This window comes from Balearica regulorum, chromosome 3 (assembly GCF_011004875.1).
Source record: "Balearica regulorum gibbericeps isolate bBalReg1 chromosome 3, bBalReg1.pri, whole genome shotgun sequence".
Taxonomy (NCBI): domain Eukaryota; kingdom Metazoa; phylum Chordata; class Aves; order Gruiformes; family Gruidae; genus Balearica; species Balearica regulorum.
Window position 1 is genome coordinate 47,146,901 of NC_046186.1, and position 21,348 is coordinate 47,168,248.

The 21,348-nt window shown below is 34.6% G+C and overlaps 1 protein-coding gene across 2 annotated transcripts in view; it reads left to right on the top strand.

Annotated features, from left to right (window-relative positions):
* Positions 1–21,348, top strand: part of GRIK2 (glutamate ionotropic receptor kainate type subunit 2) — a 433,684-nt gene that overhangs the window by 384,879 nt on the left and 27,457 nt on the right. For both annotated transcript variants that reach the window (XM_075747790.1, XM_075747789.1), the window contains one exon: positions 8,920–9,145. In XM_075747790.1, the coding sequence (XP_075603905.1) occupies positions 8,920–9,145 (226 nt within the window). The remainder of the gene's footprint in view (positions 1–8,919; positions 9,146–21,348) is intronic.

Genomic DNA, 21,348 nt, shown 5'->3' on the forward strand with positions numbered 1-21,348 from the left:
TTCCAGGAATGGTTCTGGGCAGTTCAGTTATCTATTAAGACCTTTGTAATAAGCAATAATAAAATAAGTACTTGGCACAGAATTAGCCTGAGAGATCTTAGAATTGTCTTTGGCTAAGTTATTTAACAGAAAACACTAACATAACTGATTTAAGTCACTGGTCAAACTGATAAACTGGTGATGACCTTTTGCTTCCTTTTTCTTTCCTTGGAAATTCCCAATTAGTTTATTCCAACTAATTTTGAGCACTTGCCTCTAACAAAACTAGAATAAACTGTTTAATATATTGGAAAGAGAATCCCTTCCCCTCTGTTCTGCCATACACTTGCTGTTCTGGCTATTCCAAATTATAAAAGAAGCGGAGCCTTTGTAGAACTTCCTTAGTCTCCAGAAGCTATGCTATATCCCTTTCTCTGTTAAACTACATTACCAGCTGTGTTTACACTGCCTATACTCACCTATTACAGATGTCCAAATTACAGTATGCAAATAAATACGTGAATTGTATCTTACTCTAACTTTTGACATATCCAATTTTGTAAGTACTGCAGTTTTCCACATCTACTTCTGAGAAGTTGAGCAGGAACTCTATATATCAATGCTAAGCAATTACTCAAAACTACATCTTATAATTCTGCTGTTGGTCATATTTTCTGTACAGATCACTTATCGTACACTTGTAAATTCATCTACGCATGTAGATGAATTCTTCATGATGTATTCTTCAGCAACCAGTTTGACTGAAAAGTTCCCATGTCTTTTACTGTAGCGTTTCATCTGAGATTATTTTTTTATTATTTTTTAATTTTTTTTAACCTCTCCATTTTTGGAGGAAAGCAGCTCCTTAAGTGTTATGTTGCTTATCTTCTCAAGTATGTTGTTTAGGAGACTACAAGTGTTTCAAGATAAAACTGCTAGAATTATTCCAAGACCTGACAGATTTGCTAACAAACAAACAGTTCTTCTGATCAGTATCCTACCACTTCTCTATACCTTTGATATGAACCACATATGGCATCAATCCTGTTTGCCTGAATTAACTCCAATTTTCTACTGACCAAGGTCAGACGAGTACAGAGAAAGACTCAGCTGTTCTTAGCTAGCACATATGGTCCAGTGTTGTTGGTAATTTACTTTTTATTATAATAAAAAGTACTGAATGCTAAATCCAAATCCCACTGCAGAATACCTCAGTGTTTTTTTATGCTAATATAAAGCTGGCAAATATTTTACATTAGCTATTTTGTAAAGAAATACTTGAAATTATTGGCTATTTTGGATGTTGAGAGTTTTGTTAGATCTGGCAACTGATGGTGGAATTTATTGGAGGAAAAACCCCACCAATCTGTCTGTGACACTAGACTGATTTTGATGACTATCATTAAAGGCAATAACTAATGCTAACGCTGCTGCTTGACAGGTGCCAAAAGGAAAAAAAAATACAATGGAACTTCCATTAAGTTTTTGAAATCTGTGAAGAAAATGTAGCAATATTTATTCCTAATTGTTTTGGGTTACAAATTAGCAAATAATAGTTAATGGGTTTTCTATCCCTTTTCCTCATTCAAAGAGATCTTGAATGCTATGAGTTTGATTTCTAATGCTGCCTGATGAGTTTCTTTCAAATCATTACAGCAACAGAGTGTTTTGGGCATAGTGCATATTAATTTTGCTTTGAACATTGCATAAACATCTTCCATGCCAGTGTAGATGTTGTGAGAATACAATTGTTAAATTCATGGCATTGTGAGAAATTCTTACTCTATTAGAGATAAATATTTAAAGTAGTGTTTGTGAACTTCATGCTCAGTCCCAATGATGAAACTATGCACTTACTGCTTTTATAAAAGGAGATTGCTTTCAGACACAGTGTAAATGAAGTGTGGAGTTTTGTACTGCAGTTTGTATCTGAGAATAGGTAGAATGTGCAGAAGTGGATTTATTTTTACAGAACATGCAGAATATAGGATCTGCTTTAAAAACAGATTAACTTTGTTTAATGTCTTATTCCTGCTTATAAAGGAAGAAACCTACAGAAGTATGAGAAATATCATGCTTCTCATCTTCCACAGTATTTTACAAAAAGAACAGTTGTAGCATTAGTTATAATTCAGTAGAGGACTATAAATCATTCTAGTATAAAAGGCAAGGAACTTTTCTGAAGTCCACTATTGATTTTGGAGCTATAAAATCCTTACTTATTTCCAGGTCAAAGCTGATAGTGAAAACTTATTTCAATAGCATTAGGGTTTGGGATTTTTTAACCATAAATTACTTTAAATATTTAATGTTTGTTCAAAATCTTTGGTTTTTAAAATAGAAAGTCAGCACAATTGCAGAACAGTAAAAATGTCTTTCTATGAGCACTGCATTTTTCATTCCTTTTGGCTCTATTCTTGGCAGAAACACCTTTCCTACCTTTTTTCATTTGTGCTCTATGGACCATGAAAACTGCCGTTATGGAGGAGAGAACGCAGTATGCATTGGTTTTATTGTTTTTATGCTGACACAACAAAGTCTAAATTGGCTGGTTCACTTAGGGGTTTTCAGGCCTCAGCAGTTCTGTAAAAACAGGGGAAAAAGGTAAAGAAAAAAAGCGGGGAAAAAAAAGAAGACAAGAAATACCCTGAGGTCAGAGTCAATGAGACCAGTCTGATAAAAAGGAGACTGGTTTTTTTCACTTTTCTTTGATGACTGAGAAAAAGCCAGTCTCATAGTTCTAGGAGACAATAAAGAAAATACAGTACTACAAAAGTCATTTTTATAACTAGTTGCTAATCTGGTAAGAAAATAAGATGATACTCAGAATTCACTTGAATTAACACAGTCAGTCTGTTGGGTGATAGAGGACAGCTAAGCTGATTTAAGTCTGGTCTGTTGTCCAGCACAGGTGGAGGAATGTATAATATTTTTGGCATACTTAAGTTGCTAGTGATTAACACGATGCTCTGTAAAAGCTATGCCTTAACGTATAGCAACATATATGAATGCAGAGTTTGGAATGTCTATGGCATCATATTATGTCATGGAGGCATCAGGTACAGATATGCAATTAAGACCAAATTGCTTTTTATGCATAATGTGCTCAGCTATGTCAAAATCAGTAAATATACTGCTTCTGCTGCCTCAAAAACAACACTTACTTCTGGAGTGTACAATTAGCTAAGGCTTACCAGAAACTAGAAATTATTTCAGTCATTAAAACAAATTTAAATGGACTATTTAAAACAAAATATCTTGAAACAGGACATGTAGTGATACTGTGTAAAGCCAAAAAATTAATAAGATCTGATATCTTGCATTCTGATTCCCCTAGCTGATTCTGCTATTCATCACTATTTGCATACATTGCTGTTTAGCTCAGAAATCCCAGTAATGGATCAGGATCCCATTGTTGTCCACTTCAGAAGCATTTAGCAGTTTGGAGAAAACAGGACCTATTCCAAAGAATTCAGATTCATATTAAGAACTGGGAGAGGTGGATCAGTGTACACAGATATTACAGAAACAAGAAGTACAAAAAATGCACAATGGATCAAACATATCATTGGTCATTTATAGATATTTGAACAGTAGGAATTAGCCTTTACAAATTTCTATTTGGTGACAGTTCAGGAAAGCAAGCAGGCTATTCATGTTTATTTACAATTTATTTTCATGTATGCAAGTGTTTAAATTCTTTCAGATAGCCTTATCTTTGAATTTCCCTGTACTTATAATGCTTCAGGACAATTGTAGTGTTCCCAAAACATTCTTTGCCTTAGGCTGTTGGTTTGTTCTCTCAGCTTTAAGCTTGTCATACTACGATTTGAAATGTATTCAATTAATTAACTTTGTTTATCTCTCTATTAATGGTACTAATCCTCTGTGGCCTAGAATACTGGAGACATATCCCAAATGTGTTAGAACAGCTATGAGCCATAAGAGGGTCGTCTATACAGTTTGCTTCACCTAAATTTGACATCTAGACTTCTTATGTTTTGAAAAAATCTTGAGATATATTAGTGCTTTTGCTGCTATTAAGAACATCAGAAATGTATTTTCTACCTTATTTCACAGCTATGTAGATTTAGGACATCTGTCAAAACAAAATGTCAAACTGATCTCCAACCCTCTGATCACCTTGGTGGACACTCTCCAATTTTAACATCTCTTGTGAACTTTGAGGACCAAAACTGGGCAGAGCGTTCCTGGTGTGGCTTGACAAATGCCAAGTACTGTGGTTTAATCACATTCCTTGTTCTATTGGCTATAGTCTTGCTGATACAGTCTGCAGTTTGCTTTCCTGCTGGAAGGATGGGCTGCTGTTCAGCTTGTTGTCCTCTTGGATTCATACGTCCTTTTCAGCCAAGATACGCTCCTGCCAGTCAATTCTCAGCCAGTATAGATGCTTGAGATTACTTTTTCCCAGGACAGACTTTGCATTTATCTTTGTTAAATGTCATGCAATTCCTGTTATACTAATTTTCCAGCTTCTTGAGGTCTCTCTGCATGGTAGCTCTTTCTTCCAGTGTATCTACCTCTCCTCTGTTTGTGTTGTCCACAAATTTGGTGAGGGTGTTTTCAATACCATTTTCCAAACTGTGTATAAAGATATTGAATAGTATCAGATCTAGGACTGAACTGTGAGGCACTCCACTCATGAAAAGATGCCAATCTGGCCTTGAGCTATTAACTACCACCTTTCAAGATCAACATCTCAGCCCGTTCTCCACTTGTAGCTGCTCCATCTGTCCAGTCCATAACTTACCATCAAGGAAGTTGGGCACCTTGCTAAGGCTCACAGAGATGGGTCTTTATGAATGCACTTTTCATATGTCATTCTTTTTGTCAATGCAAACACATAGATGATGATCTTGGTGAAGTAATTCAGAAGTGACATTTCACAATCTGTGTATTACAAAAGATCAGAATAAATGAGCCTTAAAATGAGCCTTTGGCCTTAAAAAACCCTATGAATCAAATTTTAAAAAGTGGCCTGTGTCCACTAAAAATGCAATGCTCAGAAAAACAAAAGTCACATAGCTGTTATAGGCAGTTTCATAAATGGAAAATAGTGTAGTAGGATTAGGAGTTGGGGGGGTAGGAGGGGGTTTGACTTAAGGATTGCCATGGTTTAATTCTTATGTGGGGGAGAGTGCTTTCATAAAATATATAAGACCGGGGTTTATGACTTTTTTTTACTTATTTTTTTCTCAAAATTTAATCTTAATTACCTTTAATCTTTCCTTTGTTACTACGGCCTCTTTTTGAGTTCAAATATTGCATGGGTGAAAGCAAAACTGAAGCATTGTCTGTGACACATGCTTTTAGAAGCCAGGAAAGAAGTTGGATGCTATCATTAAAATAAAAGTCTCCTTTAATGGATCTGTAATTTTTCCTTTGTAGAAAAATGTCAGAATTTGCCTGGCACATTTTTGCTGTGCATTTATCCAATCTTGTCTTGTATTATGAGGTCTGCTTCCATGTCTTTTGATTCTTGTTTATTCTGGCATTCATTCAATATCCTGATATTTTTCTAACCTTGCAGTCCAGAGTCTCACTGCTCAGATATTTGTCTTTCCTAGCCAGTGCTTCAGGATAGAGCAGTAACACAGTACTAATGATGATTCTTTCTATTTCCAGCCTCACATTTGTACATAACATTAGACTAACTTAGACCCTTTGCCATGCTTCCTTTTGTGATCCCTGACATGCACAGTTATCTTCCAATGATCTTTAATTTATGAACTCTGAGTATGTCACTGACTATCCTCTGAATGTCATTGTGAGAGCTACCATTTTATGCACCAGGTAGATGAGTTTCTTGATCTGCTTAACCTTTTCATTTCCATCTTTCCTGTTAGTTAGTTCTCTTTCTTTTATTACAGTGAAATTCAAATGTTGCAAAGCATAGGGAGCTTTCTTACTGCTCTGCATTGTCTTCAGCATTACTGAGGGAACACAAGCATGATAAATCATGTCACCACAAGTTATCTTATACAGACATCATTTCCAGTTGATTTCAAGTTAGGTTGGATTTCCAGACAGTGATTTCCAGTTGGATGAAACAATATGGTGAAATAACCTAGATAAAATAATACACTTCATTGATGGAGTATATAAGTTGATTAACCAGATTGATTTGCACACAGTGAAAAAATATGGAAACATAACGTAAATTGCAGCATCTGCTTCTATCAGTATGAATGGCACAGTCATAACCACAAGAAGCAGTATGTACATACTGGAGTGTCATTCTCTTTAGTTCAATATCAAATAGGCTCCTGATGCTTTTGATTGTTCTGGCTTCTTGATTTTAGTCATGTGAGTCTGCTAAGTAGTTTGCGAAACACAGAGGAAAACAATTTGTGGTTGTATTTTCCTGAATCAAGTGCTGGTTTTTTATTTTCAGGTAAAACATTCTCTGATGTGGGTAAAACAAATCACATACCCTCTACTACCCACTTTTTTTTTTAGTAAGAATTTTGAAATGCTAGTTAGAATTTAGAGGTCACAAGTAGATTGGCTGTTTTCCTTGGCATAATTTCAGTTATGACTTTCAGCTTTTAGTGGTGGAAGAAAGCAGTGCAAAGACATTGTAGTGTTCTTCCTATATGAGAAAACTGAGAGATCACTGCGCGCTTTCTATCACCCTTGTTAGCTTCACACTGGTGAGCCATGTGCACTGGTGTCCTAGGCTTTGTGTTATCTTCTACAGTCTCACTAATCATATGTAGACTTTTTTTTTTACTATTCTTGTTTTAATTATTCCAGTAAGTGAGCTATCCTATGAAGGAGATTTCTGTGGTGGTTTTTTTTGTTTGGATTGTTGGGATTTTGGGGTTTTTTTTTGTTTGGGTTTTTTGTGACCTTTGTTCCTTCCTTTTCAGTAATAGCTGTGGCTTTACCCTAGCCGATTAAATCAGTCATCGTACTATGAGCACTCTGTCCTTTAGAGGATATTGTATTTTTACACATGCTCTATTGCTTCAGTAGAGAACAACCATTCCCCCGCTAACATGTTTTCATCCTGGATTTATTTTTTTTTTAACAGAAATATAGAAATGCATATGTATTACAGTTCTTTATTCTTTGTTTATTTTATATTATAGCTGATTTGGCTTTTTCTTTTTTTTTTTCTTTTTTTTTTTTCCCCCCCTCAACATACATAAGCAACATTTATCTTACAGTTTACTAAAATTGTTTTCTCTGCCAATTTTTTATATTGCTCAGATTATTTGTAGTGGCTAAACTGTTTGTTTTGTGAACTGAGGTAAAGATTGTATGTCAAAAGAATTAAGTACAGGCTCTTGGTAAAATTTTACAAATATTGAAAAACATTCATTTTCCATCCTTTCTGTATTACATAGTAATTTAGATTCCTACAGAGCTGATGTGCATTGCTTAAGGTATGTTAAGCTACAGTGCAATATTAAATGCTTGCAAGAATTATTTGATTTTCTAAGCAAATCCTACGAGGAGAGACCATATCTGTTTGATCTTCTCTATTCTATGCATTCACAGTATAGTCTGAAGAAAAATTATTTCCTCTTTCTTTTTGCAATCAGCCACAGACTATGTTTGGTACATACCTACAATGTGTTCATGCAGAGGCCTAAAAGTCTTCAGTTTTGTTAGCACTGACATTAGAGTTAGTTCAAATGCTTGATTTTCTAAGTCCCCAGGCAGAGTGAAATAACTCTTGGATTGCATCTCAGCAGGGGGACAAAGTCATCTTTTTTTCTAAATAAATGTTCTCTTTATTCCACATACACTTCTAATTCTCCTCTGGGGCAGAATTTATGGCTGCCAAGATGAACTTCAGAAAGGTTTGTAGTGTCAATCTTTGTTTAGTATCTCCACCAGAGCTGATGGCAGAGTTATGTTTATGGCTGACATTAAAAGATGAAAGACTCCTTAAAAAGTCTGATTATAGTAGTTCTTATGCTGTATTTCTACATTTTATTTACAAGGCAAGATTTAACATTATTGAACATTTTCTGATACATCTTCAGTTTGAAACATTATTAAACAGACGGGGCAAATGTAATATAAAATATTCAATACTTCTAATACCTTCAGCTTAACCAGTGGTTATGATTACTTAAGTACTGTGTTTTAAAAAGATGAGGGAAGGCAATATCTCTATTAAAAGAAGCTGAGGTGAAAGAAAGGAAGCAACTCCTCTATAGTTGCACAGCATCACTTTGTCCCAAGCTACTGCCTCTCCCTATCATGGCAGTTTGTTGCTTGCTGGAAATATTAAAGCAGAAAACACATGTTCATTTTTAGGACTTTTAGTAGTTAATTTCTGAATGGCAAGCTAGTATTATTGTGACCAGAGTGTGATACTATCTCTTACCTAAAATCTTTCTCCAAGTATTTTTGCAGTGTACCATGGATAAAATGTTTGCTGCCCTCTCCCTCACAACTGTTTTCTCCATATACTGCCATCTGTAAGTGATTTGATTACTTCAGGTTGCCACATTATGCATTAGGTTTTCAGAATTGCTCAAGAGTCTCTGATTGAAATAAGAGTGAAAATTTCAAATGTGTAAGAATCCACAGATTCTCCTATAACACTCACCCACATTGTTGATGAACTTGGCTACAGTGAAATGCTTGATAGTTTTCCACTGACTTCAAATAATTGTAGACCTGCATCCTACAAAAAACATATAAACTATAAAAAAACCCCAGATAGATAAACAACAGATATTGTGCATTTTCCTGAGAATCTGTCCAGCTGGTTTGTTTTACACATACAAGATGAGACGTACAGAAGAGATGAAAAGTACAGGCACCCTTACAAGAATGCCTTGGTGAAACCTGACACGTAGTAAAATATGATAAGAGAAACGTGCAAACTGAGAATTTGCTTTCACTCTTATAAGCATATTATTCTTATTCATGTTGCATCTAATATTTGTCTTTCAGAAATCCAAAATCTCCACTTACGACAAGATGTGGGCCTTCATGAGTAGTAGGAGGCAGTCAGTACTTGTCAAAAGTAATGAAGAAGGTATCCAGCGTGTGCTTACCTCTGATTATGCATTTTTAATGGAGTCGACAACCATTGAGTTTGTCACACAGCGGAACTGTAACCTAACACAGATTGGAGGCCTGATAGACTCAAAAGGTTACGGCGTTGGAACTCCCATGGGTAGGTGATACGTCAACCATTTGTTCTCTGTTCATTAATCTTAGTTGCTGTAGTAGAATAGAAAAGCTCCAATATGCTTGCTTTCTCTACATTGATAACATTTTTTCTTGTTCTTTTTTTCCTACTTGGGGAAAATGTTACATATTTGATCAACATTTATGGATTTTATTGAATTTTCTAAACAGAAAAAAACAAGTTAGTTTATAAAAAATTGGACATTTTCATATTATATTTTTCTCTTACATGGTGCCTTCCATATGTTCAACAACAACAACAAAAAATACTTTTCACAGCACTTTATTTTGTAAAAAGATGTTTTTAAAATGTTAATCTCTTTAGATAATGAGGTGCTAAGTAGTACAAGGCTTGAATTAGCAAATGGGGATAATACTTCTATGGTGAGAGGGCTAATCACTGAGATTCTTAAAAGAGGAGGAAAGATTCCATAACATACCACATATAATTCACAGACAACAGAAATACTGAATTAACTTTGTGGAATATGGTTCTGCAGAATAATTCCAATCCTGTAAATATTTTCCAGGTCAGATGTTCTTGACCAGGTACAAAACTTTAGTTGAAAGATTAGAAGCTAACTACAGACATTAGTTTGGCTGCTATAATGCGCAGGATGGGATTCAGCAAGCACTGAGGTGCTGAGTTCTCATTGACTGCAGTGACTTTTGAAGGACATGAGCTGAGGATCTGGCTTTAGATTTCAGAATAGATGGGAATAAAAAATGTTGTGATGTAAAGACTCTGTCAGTACTGCACAATGATCCTGCTTAATATTGTAAGATCATTCTGCTGACTTCTTTGCAAGGCCAATATTTATTTTAACTTTATTTTTAAGAATGATTTATCACTTTGTGATTAATGTGAATATATTTTATGTTTTCTTTGAATAGATCTTACATTTAGTACTGATTTTATCTGTGTTAAAAATCTCTGTGGAGAAACTTGCGTTCCTTACACAACTCAGGTTGGATGAGGCTTTGGGCAACGTGGTCTAGCGGAGGGTGTCCCTGCCCATGGCAGCGGGGTTGGAACTAGATGGTCTTTAAGGTCCCTTCCAACCCAAACCATTCTTTGATTCTATGATTCTATGATTCTATTACTTTAGACCAAGCACATGGTAAGGACAGTTAAGAAATAAAATTTGCTGGAGTATCTTGGATAAAGAGGTATCTAGTACTATCAAATGTAGGTTTCTCTATGTTGTAGATATGTACTGTAACTTTAATAACATCTTTATAATTTTCATGATTTCAGTAATTCACTATGAAATGGACATCTCCTGCAGAAATTATGATTCTGTTCTTTCTGTATTTGAAGAGATAGTTGTTAGGAATCTAGTTTTAATCCATATATAATTTTTTCCACGCTGTTCTATTGTGGCTTCTTATATTACTGAGTATGTTCTGTAGGCATATAAGTGTCAGAAGGGACTGGACTTCAGTCCTGCTTATCTTTTTGCATTTTGTATTTTCTGATATATAAATCTTTTGTTATTTTGAGGGTGAAAACTCCCTTCCATTTAGATTTTTTTTTTAGATTTATGGAACTACCGAAGTGATAGGAATCAGAGAGACTAGGCTATTTTACAAATCATTTTGATTATGTGTAAATCAGAGAAGCAGTATAAACAACAGAGAAAACAGATGAAAAGCAATGATAAAGCCAGAACAGACTTGTAGGGTTAAAGTTTAGAGGACGAAGTATTGGATGTAAAGAGGAAGCAAGTAAAAAAAATCTTATAGAGGAGCAGATAATACAAAATAAACTCAGGCATTATACCTAATCCATTTCTACAGGAAAAAAAAATAATCCCAAGTCTTTAAAAGACATGGTTAAATCTACAGAAGTAGATTTCATCATTATTTAATGATTGTGGAAGAAGTTTATAGACACACAATTGAGTAATACCTTTTTAGAGTTAATAATCCTAAGAGTAACTTTTCAAGTGCTTGGAAAACTACAGTGTAATGGTTTCACAAACAAAGTACATGTTACCGCTTGTGCCTATTTGGGAAGCAACACATCTATAAGCAGAGCAATACAGAACTATTCACATTTGAAGCAAGGTGTCTGAAAGATGTAGATGTCATGTCTTCAAATTTACAAAAATATGCAGTGGCTTGAATTTGCAAAAATATTTGCATGTAAGGATAAATTTGTAGAATGCAATTGTTACAGGCCTTATATCAAATACAGTAGAGTACATGTGGTTACTTTTGGAGAACAGTATCAAAGGAAGTAGGTGCAACATATCTTGTTCCTCTTGAAGGCTGATAGAAAAATAGTTAGTGAGAACATAATTTGCTTGAGTCTAAGTAGCTACAAGCAAAAGAGCTAAAAGCTTTCCTAACAGAAAAATATGCTATCAGAGTAGTTTATGGTAGGATAATCACTTGGAAAGTGCAACCACCCAAATATAGCACCAGCTTAGAGTAGTACAGTAAAAGCTCCCTGTTCATGATGTGAAAGTTTTAAATTCAGAGAAAGAAAGTTGCACAAGATGAGAAAAAACCAGCAGATCAGGCAGTGTATAGGTATTGACTTCCTCCAAACACATTGAAGAAGCAAAATCCAAGTTTACATGATTATTTTAATCCTTCTAAAAGCATTAGTGAAGTAGGCAAAGTTTAGATTGCTAAAATGTAGCCTTGATGAAGAAAATTGGAAACAGTGTACTTTTGGCACAAAGTAGGATCAGTGTATACCTTTAAAATCAGTGAAATACATTGATGTTTGGAATAGGTGCAAGGTAGAGTTCTGTGTGATATCTTTGCTGTTAGCTTTATTTAATATGTCACATATGACACCTGCAGCACTGAAAAATAAACTAGAGATAGTGAATTCAATAAGCTATACATACAATGAAGGATTCTCATGATACATGAATATAAATTAAGGTAACAGTCTTGTATATACTTGAATTAATTTTCAGTCAGAGACATCTGGTACTAGTTTAGAAAAACTTTGTTTATAGTGAAAAGAGAAGGGAAGAGCAGACCTGGGATGAGAAGTTTGATAACAACTGATACTCCAGAACAGATAAAGGAGAACCTATTTGTAACTGGGGTTGTGGTTTTTGTTTTATTTTCCACCTTTGCAACTTTGCTTGTAGTTTTCTAACCAAGAGTGTAACGCTTTGCAAAAGCACATTTGCTTTTCTTTCTTCCACTTTGAACCTCCAAATGCCTGAATTTTGTATTGGCTTTATTCTGGCATACCCTATTAGGAGACACTATTTTACCAGTCCTGTGTTCTTCATCAAAGAATCTGGCAGATGGGAAATTTTTTGTTAGCATGCATAAAGCTTGAAGTGTGCAGTATAGTTTATTTCTAATAATAAATTTATGAATATGTATAATGTACAATTTTCTGTTAGAAATACACATATATATCTTTTAGTGGTTGGAATTTGGCTTTGTGTGGGCATACACTTCATCTTCCAAGGTTGATATTCAAGAAAGGGAGGAAGGTAGGGAGGAAAGAAGACAAAGAGAAAGAGAAAGAGAGAAAGAGAGAAAAGACACAGAAAGCAAATGAACAAATGGGGATGGGAGGGAAGAGAGAGGACAAACCCTCTGGGTATGCAGAATAGCTTCCGCTTTTAATGACGGATCCTCTAAAGTGTTACTTATCACCTCCAGTAGTTTTAAATGTCCCATTTCTTCATCATTCATGATGAAGATAGAGGTGTTTAAAATTGAGTTTGTTCTTGAATAAATCCCAGTTGGGATAAATTTATCATGTTTCTGATACTTCCACATGCTTACTGTCTTCTTATCAAACATAAATTATAACTTGTTTTCAAGAAAACCTAGTCTATCCAGCAATATACATTTCATGCCCTAAAGAAACACAGTTAATATGACTTTCCTATGGTCAACATACTGTAAAACACAGTAATATTATGTGACAAATACTATTTTCCATAGTAGAGTATTTCTTAATATCATTGTTAATGTGAAGTGAACCACATGAAAGGTTAGAAATTTAGTTTCTATGCACTCTGTATTAAGGCCTTAATGGTCTGCAAAGCTACTTTTCACTTTTTTTTTTTTTTTTCTTTCCACTTTTTACCATCCAAATGGAAGAAACATATTTGAAATCACCTCTTGGAAAAAAGCAAATCTTCATCTCTCTGTGGTGGTTTGAGATTCTTATTTCTTTTCCAAATTCCTGTTTCTCTTCAGCATGTTAGACAGCAGGCTACTTTCCATCTGGCTTGGGCAGATTTTCTGTTGAATTGCCAGTTGCTTCTATGTTGAACCTGGAGTACATAAATGGCTGACAAGTGTATATGTCAAACCCATTCCATATGAGCAGATCTACTGAGCATGCAACTCTCAGATGTTCTGCACTTAGGTGGCAACTCAGGACTATCATGTATGCGCCAGACAAACTCTGCATGTGTGGAGATACATGCAAACTAATGCCCCTGACATTTTGAAAATGAAAAAATGGTAGGTGTAAGTAATCCTAAAAATTTGCATATATTTCTTCTAAGTCTTAAGAAATACAAAATAGAAACTGGTGTTTAGGAGGTATGGCACATATAAGAAATTAGAGCTAGAGATTTCTCTACTGTTTCTTTGTGATTGTTGAGCTGTGGAAAGTTGCAGAATTAGATTAAGAGGGGGTTTTAGTTGTACAGCAGTGATATTCCTATAATATCTGATAATGGTGAGATAAAAGACAGTTTGAGAAAAAGGTGAAATACACATTTTTAAATCCTTTCTTCCTGTGTAGGTCTTACAAGAAAATAAATTGTGCTATTAATACTAATAATATTTCAGTTGCAAAACATAGCGAGCTGAATGTGTTACATGAGTCTCTTCAGTTTTACTAGTTTTTTGACGTACTTTTCCCTCGCTGTGATCAAACTATGACTTTTCCTACTACAGCGTACCACCATTTGTGTCTCTGATCTTTCAATACCGATGGACTACCAAGATGCCCTGAAAAATGCCAGAAAGGGTTTGAGGGTCAGATCTTTAATATTTAATTGTTAACTTAAAAATTGTTAAAAAAAAGAAATGTCAATCCCTCAACTATATAAAGACTTTTCACTGAACATGGAGATAAAATAGAACTCTAAGGGTATGAATGAAAGTAACCATTCTATTTTGGGGACAACATACCAACTGGATAAAGCTACCAACATTTCATTGTCAAGCTAAGTCTTACGGAACTTACAAAGCTGCAATAACTTGCAATAGTAAAACAGATCCTGGTATCAAAATTTATTCATGTAAGTACATAAAATATATCTGCACAGTGTATATTTATATATTCACAATAGAAAGGTGGCAGATACTGTGATACAAACAAGTTGTACCTCCCATGTCAAAAAGAAAAATATACCAATAAAATAAACAGCCTTCCAGCAGAGATGCATTGGCTGCAGGCCCCAGATGTCAGTGTACTCACTTAAGTTCAAAGGATGAAACAAAACTTCAAGGCTCTCATGTTCTATTGATTCAGAGGTGTCATTTTTAGTGAAGTTCTATTTTCTGTAAATTCTAATGAAATATCAAATAAAATGGCTTTGTTTACAAACTTTTTTATCTCTTAGAGAAAAAAATATATTTTTCACAGTACATTGTTCTTAAAGATTCTCAAATTTTTCCCCACTCACCTATGACTTCCAAAAAGTCTATACATCAGCCAACTAATGTAATGTGCAGATCAATTGCACATAGAAATTTATTTATATACTTTTTCATAATGTAGTTCATCTTAACTTTTGTTTTACTTGGGCATTTAAAGGCATTCAATTCTTTTATTTTTGGTAAATCAGAGCCAAGAGGTTGGGGTGGGTATTTTTTTGGTTTTGTTGGGTTTTTTTGTTTGTTTGTTTTGTTTTGTTTTGTTTTGTTTTGTTTTAATTTCAGTCAGCTGTGTAGCATGTAATTAAAATCTTGTTTGGACTAAGCACATTTTGAAGACAGCAGTATTCATATAATTCCATCAGACATAGAATCTAGAAAGAGTATTTCACACTCCACTTACTTAAATTAAAGATTTCACTGCAGAAAAAAAGGGTTTCAGGCAATAATTTATGATCTGCTATTTCATATCTTCTCTAGGAATATAACTTCATGAATCATTTATATTTATCTAAGCCATTAATAAATGCAATACAATAGTGTTCTTCCTACCCCAGTGATAGGCTGGTGGATTCAAATAGAATTTAAACAAATAGTTTAATCAACAAATGTGTAACAATTATCATGTTGTATCCAATAACACTGTGTAGGTTCAGCTGATTTATATTACCTATTCTGTCTCTAGGGAGTGACCTAGAAAAAATATTCACACTGAAAGTTTTTATTTTATAATATTGAAATTTTTTAGCTGACCTGATTGTGTTCTTAATGCAGGTATTTTACAAAAGATTTCATTACCTGCCATTTCTATTTAAGTGCATGTTTCCAAATATAGAAAATTTTAAATGAAGGCATAGTGGGGAATATAAATTACCTAAGAACAAAAGCTTTTAATAGATGCTTGTAATGTCAAAGATTAAAAGTTAATATAGTAGAAATAATACAAAAAAATTACTGTTATTTCCTAAATATGCAATAGAAAGGGGAAAAAAAGATATTATGAAGATAGCCTTAACTCTCCTCTTAGAATTCATTCAGCCTCCTCCCTTTCTGCAGTTATCATTCCAGACAGAGATTTGCAGCCTGGTTTTTTAATCATCTAAATATTAGTTTACTTTTGGGCCTGGCCTAATAAAAAGTGGATAAAATTGAAATAAATGTCTTGTAAGTGTAAGAATAACACTTCATCATCTTATAGATGTGTAGGATATTGCCTCCTATGCTTTGTCCACCCTTTAAAAGACCAAAGCCTTGGATTCTACAGCTACATGTCTAAATTACCTTTTTTTTTGTTACGCAGTTTCTACACTTAGAACATGAACTACATCCACATTAATATTTTAAACAAATGCCTTGAATGTTTTCTGAAGAAAATCTATTATGCCATTACATATTTAGAACACAGTGGAGCTAGAAATTTTTCCTGCTCTAGGTGCTACCTGTAACTGTGATAAAATGAAGTCCAGTTTAACAGAGACTACAGTATGAATAAAAATACTTCAATTTTCCAGAAATTACCTAAAAATGAATCTCAGAATTGAAGCTATGGTTGTCCAGTCAGACATTATAGCCACCACCAAAATAGGGGGCAGTCTACTCTTTAAGCTCTGATTGAATGAGAATGTATAGTATGGTTATCCTGCAGTTGTAGGTTCTTCTGAAGGGACTAGGATTATGATACAGATGAGTATCATAATGATAATGAGTTCTGGGTCCCACAATTTAAGAAGGATGTTAAGGTCTTTGGATGTGTCCAGAGTAGGGCAACAAAGCTGGTGAAATGGCTGGAAGACATGTCCTATGAGGAATGGCTATGGACTCTAGGTTTGTCTAGTTTGAAGAGAAGGAGGCTGAGGGGCGACCTCATTGCTCTCTACATCTTCCTGAGGAGGGGAAATGGAGAGGGAGGTGCTGAGCCCTTCTCCCTTGTGTCCAGTGACAGGTCGCATGGGAATGGTTCAAAGCTGCACCAGGGAAGGTTCAGACTTGACACTAGGAAGCATTTCTTTACCAAGAGGTTGGTCAAACACTGGAACAGGCTTCCTAGAGAGGTGGTTGATGCCTCCTCAAGCCAGTCAGCGTTTAAGAGGGATTTAATAACATGCTTTAACTTTTGGTCAGCCCTGAATTGGTCAGTCAGTTGGACTAGATGATCATTGTATGTCCCTTCCAGCTGAAATATCATATCATATCTTATGCTATTCTACTCTATTCTAGTGCATTCAACTCTGTTCTACTCTATTCTAGTACTTGGGTGCAATTGTTTATGGATTTTTTCTTTTATTTTTTTCTTTTTCTTTTTCTTCTTTCTCTTCTTCTCTTTCTTCTCCTTCTCCTTCTGGTATTTTAAACTGGCATGGGGTGCTGCACTTTGCAAAAACTGACATGTATATGAGCTTATTTACTTACCTAAACTATCAAAATACTTTTAATCTTTTTTTTAATGAAATTAATTTACTTCATGCTTAACTATGTAACTGCTAATGAGGCTGGATCAGCAATAGTCATAGCATGAAGGAAGCAGTGACAGCAAGCAAACTCTTGCAGTAACTCAGTTGTGTCTGACACTGACTGATAAACAGCAGGTCTATACTTTTTACACAACAATGATCAAACATATTTATGTAAAACCAATAAAGCTATAGGTATAAATGATGTAAGAACCTTTCAAAAAGGAGGCAGTTCCAACATTGAAAGGAATAACAGGTAAATGATGTATTAATTTAGTCCCAAAAATTGTTAACAATATACTTGGTTAACATAACTGAAACCAAATTTTACATTTCTGAAAATGTGGAATATTTCAGAAGTTTAACATTTGCATTGATGAAAGTATGTTCCTGGATTTCCTCTGTAAAGTAGTAAACCCAACAGTCAACACTGTCTTTCCATTTAATAATTTATGAGATTTCAGACTATGCAGCTATTTCCTGTTTATATTGTGTGGGACACTGAGGATATCTGAGCTGTCCTTGTCTATTACCTGTTGTAGAGAAAAATTTCCATCTTACATCACTCTGTCTACATAGAAAATGTGCATATGTGTTTAAGTATATATATTATACATTCTTAGACAATTTCAAATAATAAATGTAATGAACACTGTGCAATTTGTGCACTCTGAACTTCAATACTAAAAGTATAAACGTTGTCCCCCGCCTATAGTTTTCAAAATCTAAAGCAGTACAAACAACAACAACAACAATAATAATAATAATAAAAAATCTCTAAGGAATCATTTGGTTTTATTGCTAAGACACCCTAGTTCTCTTGAAGCTACTTAATACCTTGGGACCATACAAATTATGTAATATGAGCATTTTTTACCAGACTTTACAGATGAGACATAAACAGATCTGTCTCTGCAGGAATAAATAGGAAACCATGTGCCAACACAGGAGGCCTTTTTCTTCTGCTTGCCTGCACTTAATCTGTAATCCTTCATATAATTTGAACTGTAGTATTCATCACTTATACATGCATAAAAGTGCTGAGCTTCAGTTCTTCTGTAACTAAAACAAATTAATACATTTGTCTTCATTAGTTGAACATAATGTACAAAAAATAGGTGCAAATTATTTATTTTTATGCAGGTCAAAGCTTGTATTGAAACTAATTTGAGAATTTCAACTGCTTGAGCAGTTAATTTATTGTTGCTGAAATGTAAGAACGCGTAGCTAACATATTTCATGAAGGAACTGGTTTTTATAGTTGCCTCAGAAGTATGAGCGTATCTAAGTACTGAGAGGCATGCTAAGAGACTGAATTTTGTATCAATAAAGAATTGCCAAAACATTTAACGTCCAGTAGCTGTTGTGAGCAGACTCTACCTTTAGAGAATGGGTTTCTAGTAGGAATGTACTGAACAGATGTAACTGAAGCAGAGACATTCTGAAAACTCCAGTGTTGATGTTATAGTGCCTAGGACCATATATATGTATTGCATCATCAAAGACTCGTCTACAAATGTAAAATGTCTCTGTCCTGATACGTTGCCCCTAATTAGAAACAAAAACTAGTGTGTTGCATCCGAACACATGCTGTTTGCATGGCTTTAGGCATCCTTGATTTGAAAAAAAAGATGCAGCATCAGCTATTTATTTTGTCTGTCTTGCATTTCCTGTCTAGGTATTCCTTTTCCACTGCCTATTAGATGTGGGATCTCATTTCCCAGCAACCCAGGCTCACTGAATAAGTATAACCCTCCACCCAATGTCCTGCAGTTTAACTACAATGCTTTAAGGGTCTTCTGAGGGACATGTCATAACTGAAATCAAACTGACCACAGCCTTTCTGAAGATTACAGAGCTGGGACTGTTCAGCCTGAAGAAGAGAGGGCCGCTCACTAAGGATCTGATCAATGTGTATAAGTACCTGATAAGGGAAAATAATGAAGAGAGACTCTGACTTTTTTCACTGGCACCCAGCAACTAGACAGGAGACATACAGCATAAACTGAAATAAATAAATTCCATTTAAATGCAAGAGGAAAAAACCCATGTAGACACATACACACAAATACTTCTTTACACTAAGGTTGATCAAACACTACAACAGGTTGTCCAGAGATGCTGTGGAGTCTCCATCCTTGGAGATATTCAGAACTCAACTGGACAACGTATCCTGAGTAACATGCTGTAGCTTGAGCAGGTGGGGTGGACTAGACCATCTCTGGAGGACACTTCCAAAGTTCTGCCTTTCATAGTACTGAAATGCAACACTTTTGTGATGAAAATATTTCAGACTTTTTAACTACAGAATCTCTTTGAACAGGGACTTGAATTTATATCCAAAAGGGGTACATAGAAGATGTTGGGTGTCTTTTGGTTTGAGCCTAACTATTTTAATTTTCAGCACCCCAATGATTTACTTGCAATGGAAAAGAAATTTAAAATTCTGAAAGCTCTTCATAAATCTGAATACTCACTATCTCATCCAGCCCCACCGTTGAGGACATAATTCTCTAAGTTGGCTAGGGTAAATGAAAAGACTAGCACCATGGCTTTGAATCTGTCATGGTGCTGCATAGACAAATAGCACAGTGAGTGAAACTCTGAAAGCCAATATTTTTAAGCACTCTTTGAATAGTTGAGACTTCTTATTCTCACTGTATATATGATGCACACAGTTAGCTAATGCTTTCTTTTCCCAAAGTTCAACCAAGAACTAACTGCATTGTCTCTATAATCACTTTAACCTTGTAAATCAAATTGGTGAGCAGAAATCTGCATGGAAAACATTAAATAGTCAGCTTCTCTTATCAGACTAATTAGAAATGTGTGGAACATTGCTTAATACAACAGTAGCAGCTGAAACTTCTTATCATCACCTACAAATGCAATGTGAGACATTGTAGGAATTCTGACAGCTCCAAATGTCTAAATTTTTTATTTTTACTATGTAACTTAAATGAAGATTGCCCAGATGACATTGCAGTTAGATGTGCGCAAGGCTACTTCGTACCTCACCCATGAGGAAACAGATAATGGGAAAACACTGAGATTCGTTGTTTTGAGAATTTCCTTTAAAGCTTGGCAGGGGGTTGGGGGTTCGTGCAAAAGCATGAACTAGGTTTTGAGGCCTGGACACTTTTGTTATGACCTTACACTTTCCTTGTCTTTCAACAAGAAAGACTGTCTGCCTGCCTGTAAAATTCACACATTGCAGAACTGCATGTAGCATTTCATTAGACTTCCTTAATTCAGCTAGTGTTAGATAAATATTTCCCACAAAAGAAGCTGGATTTGCAAACCCTTCCTATGTGAGTGATACAGGATTGCAAGGAGATTTGGAAAAAAAACCTGACTGTATAAATATGAAATGCTTTTAGCTGTGGTAAAAATAATATAACTGATTTTCTCTGTACAAGTTTCAACAAAGGTGTCTTTCTGTTCTGCAGGTGCACAGTTCAACTGGGGTAGAGAGATAATAGTCTATTATGATTATGATCTTTCCAAACTGTCTGTGATGTTACAATGCATACAGAGTCTATAGAAAAAGTTGCTAGCTTTCATTTGTTTGAATTCAATATTTAATCTGTCTAAGAGCCATGCTTTAGAGTTGTTTACAATGATAGTTTGAGGAGGGGCTGAGAAAACTAAATTGTATTAAAAAAAGAAAAAAGAAAAAAAAGAAAAAATAAAATAGGATATGTATGTCTAATCCAATAATGTAATAACAATCTGAGTATTTTAATTGGTGAAAAAAAAAGCCTTCATTTTTTTCAGGTTATCGTGGTACTATAGAAAGAGAGAGAAAAATGGTGTATATTAACTATTAAACCTGTTATCATCGTATCTTCTTTAAAATATTAATTACAGGCAACCATTATACATCCCTTTTTTTTTTTTTTTTTTTTTTTTTTTTTGTAATTTACTCACTGTGGAGGATAGATATATTTTAAGCTAGATACAAATTAATATATTCAAGGATGTCCAGTCCTAAAATCATAAGTACTTATGAACACAAGAATTTATGAATAGCTATAGCAATCCTAAATTTCCCATGTATTAATCTAATTTTGATATCAATTATGTTGCATACTTGTAGCTAGAAAATTATGAGAAATTTAATGTGAAATAA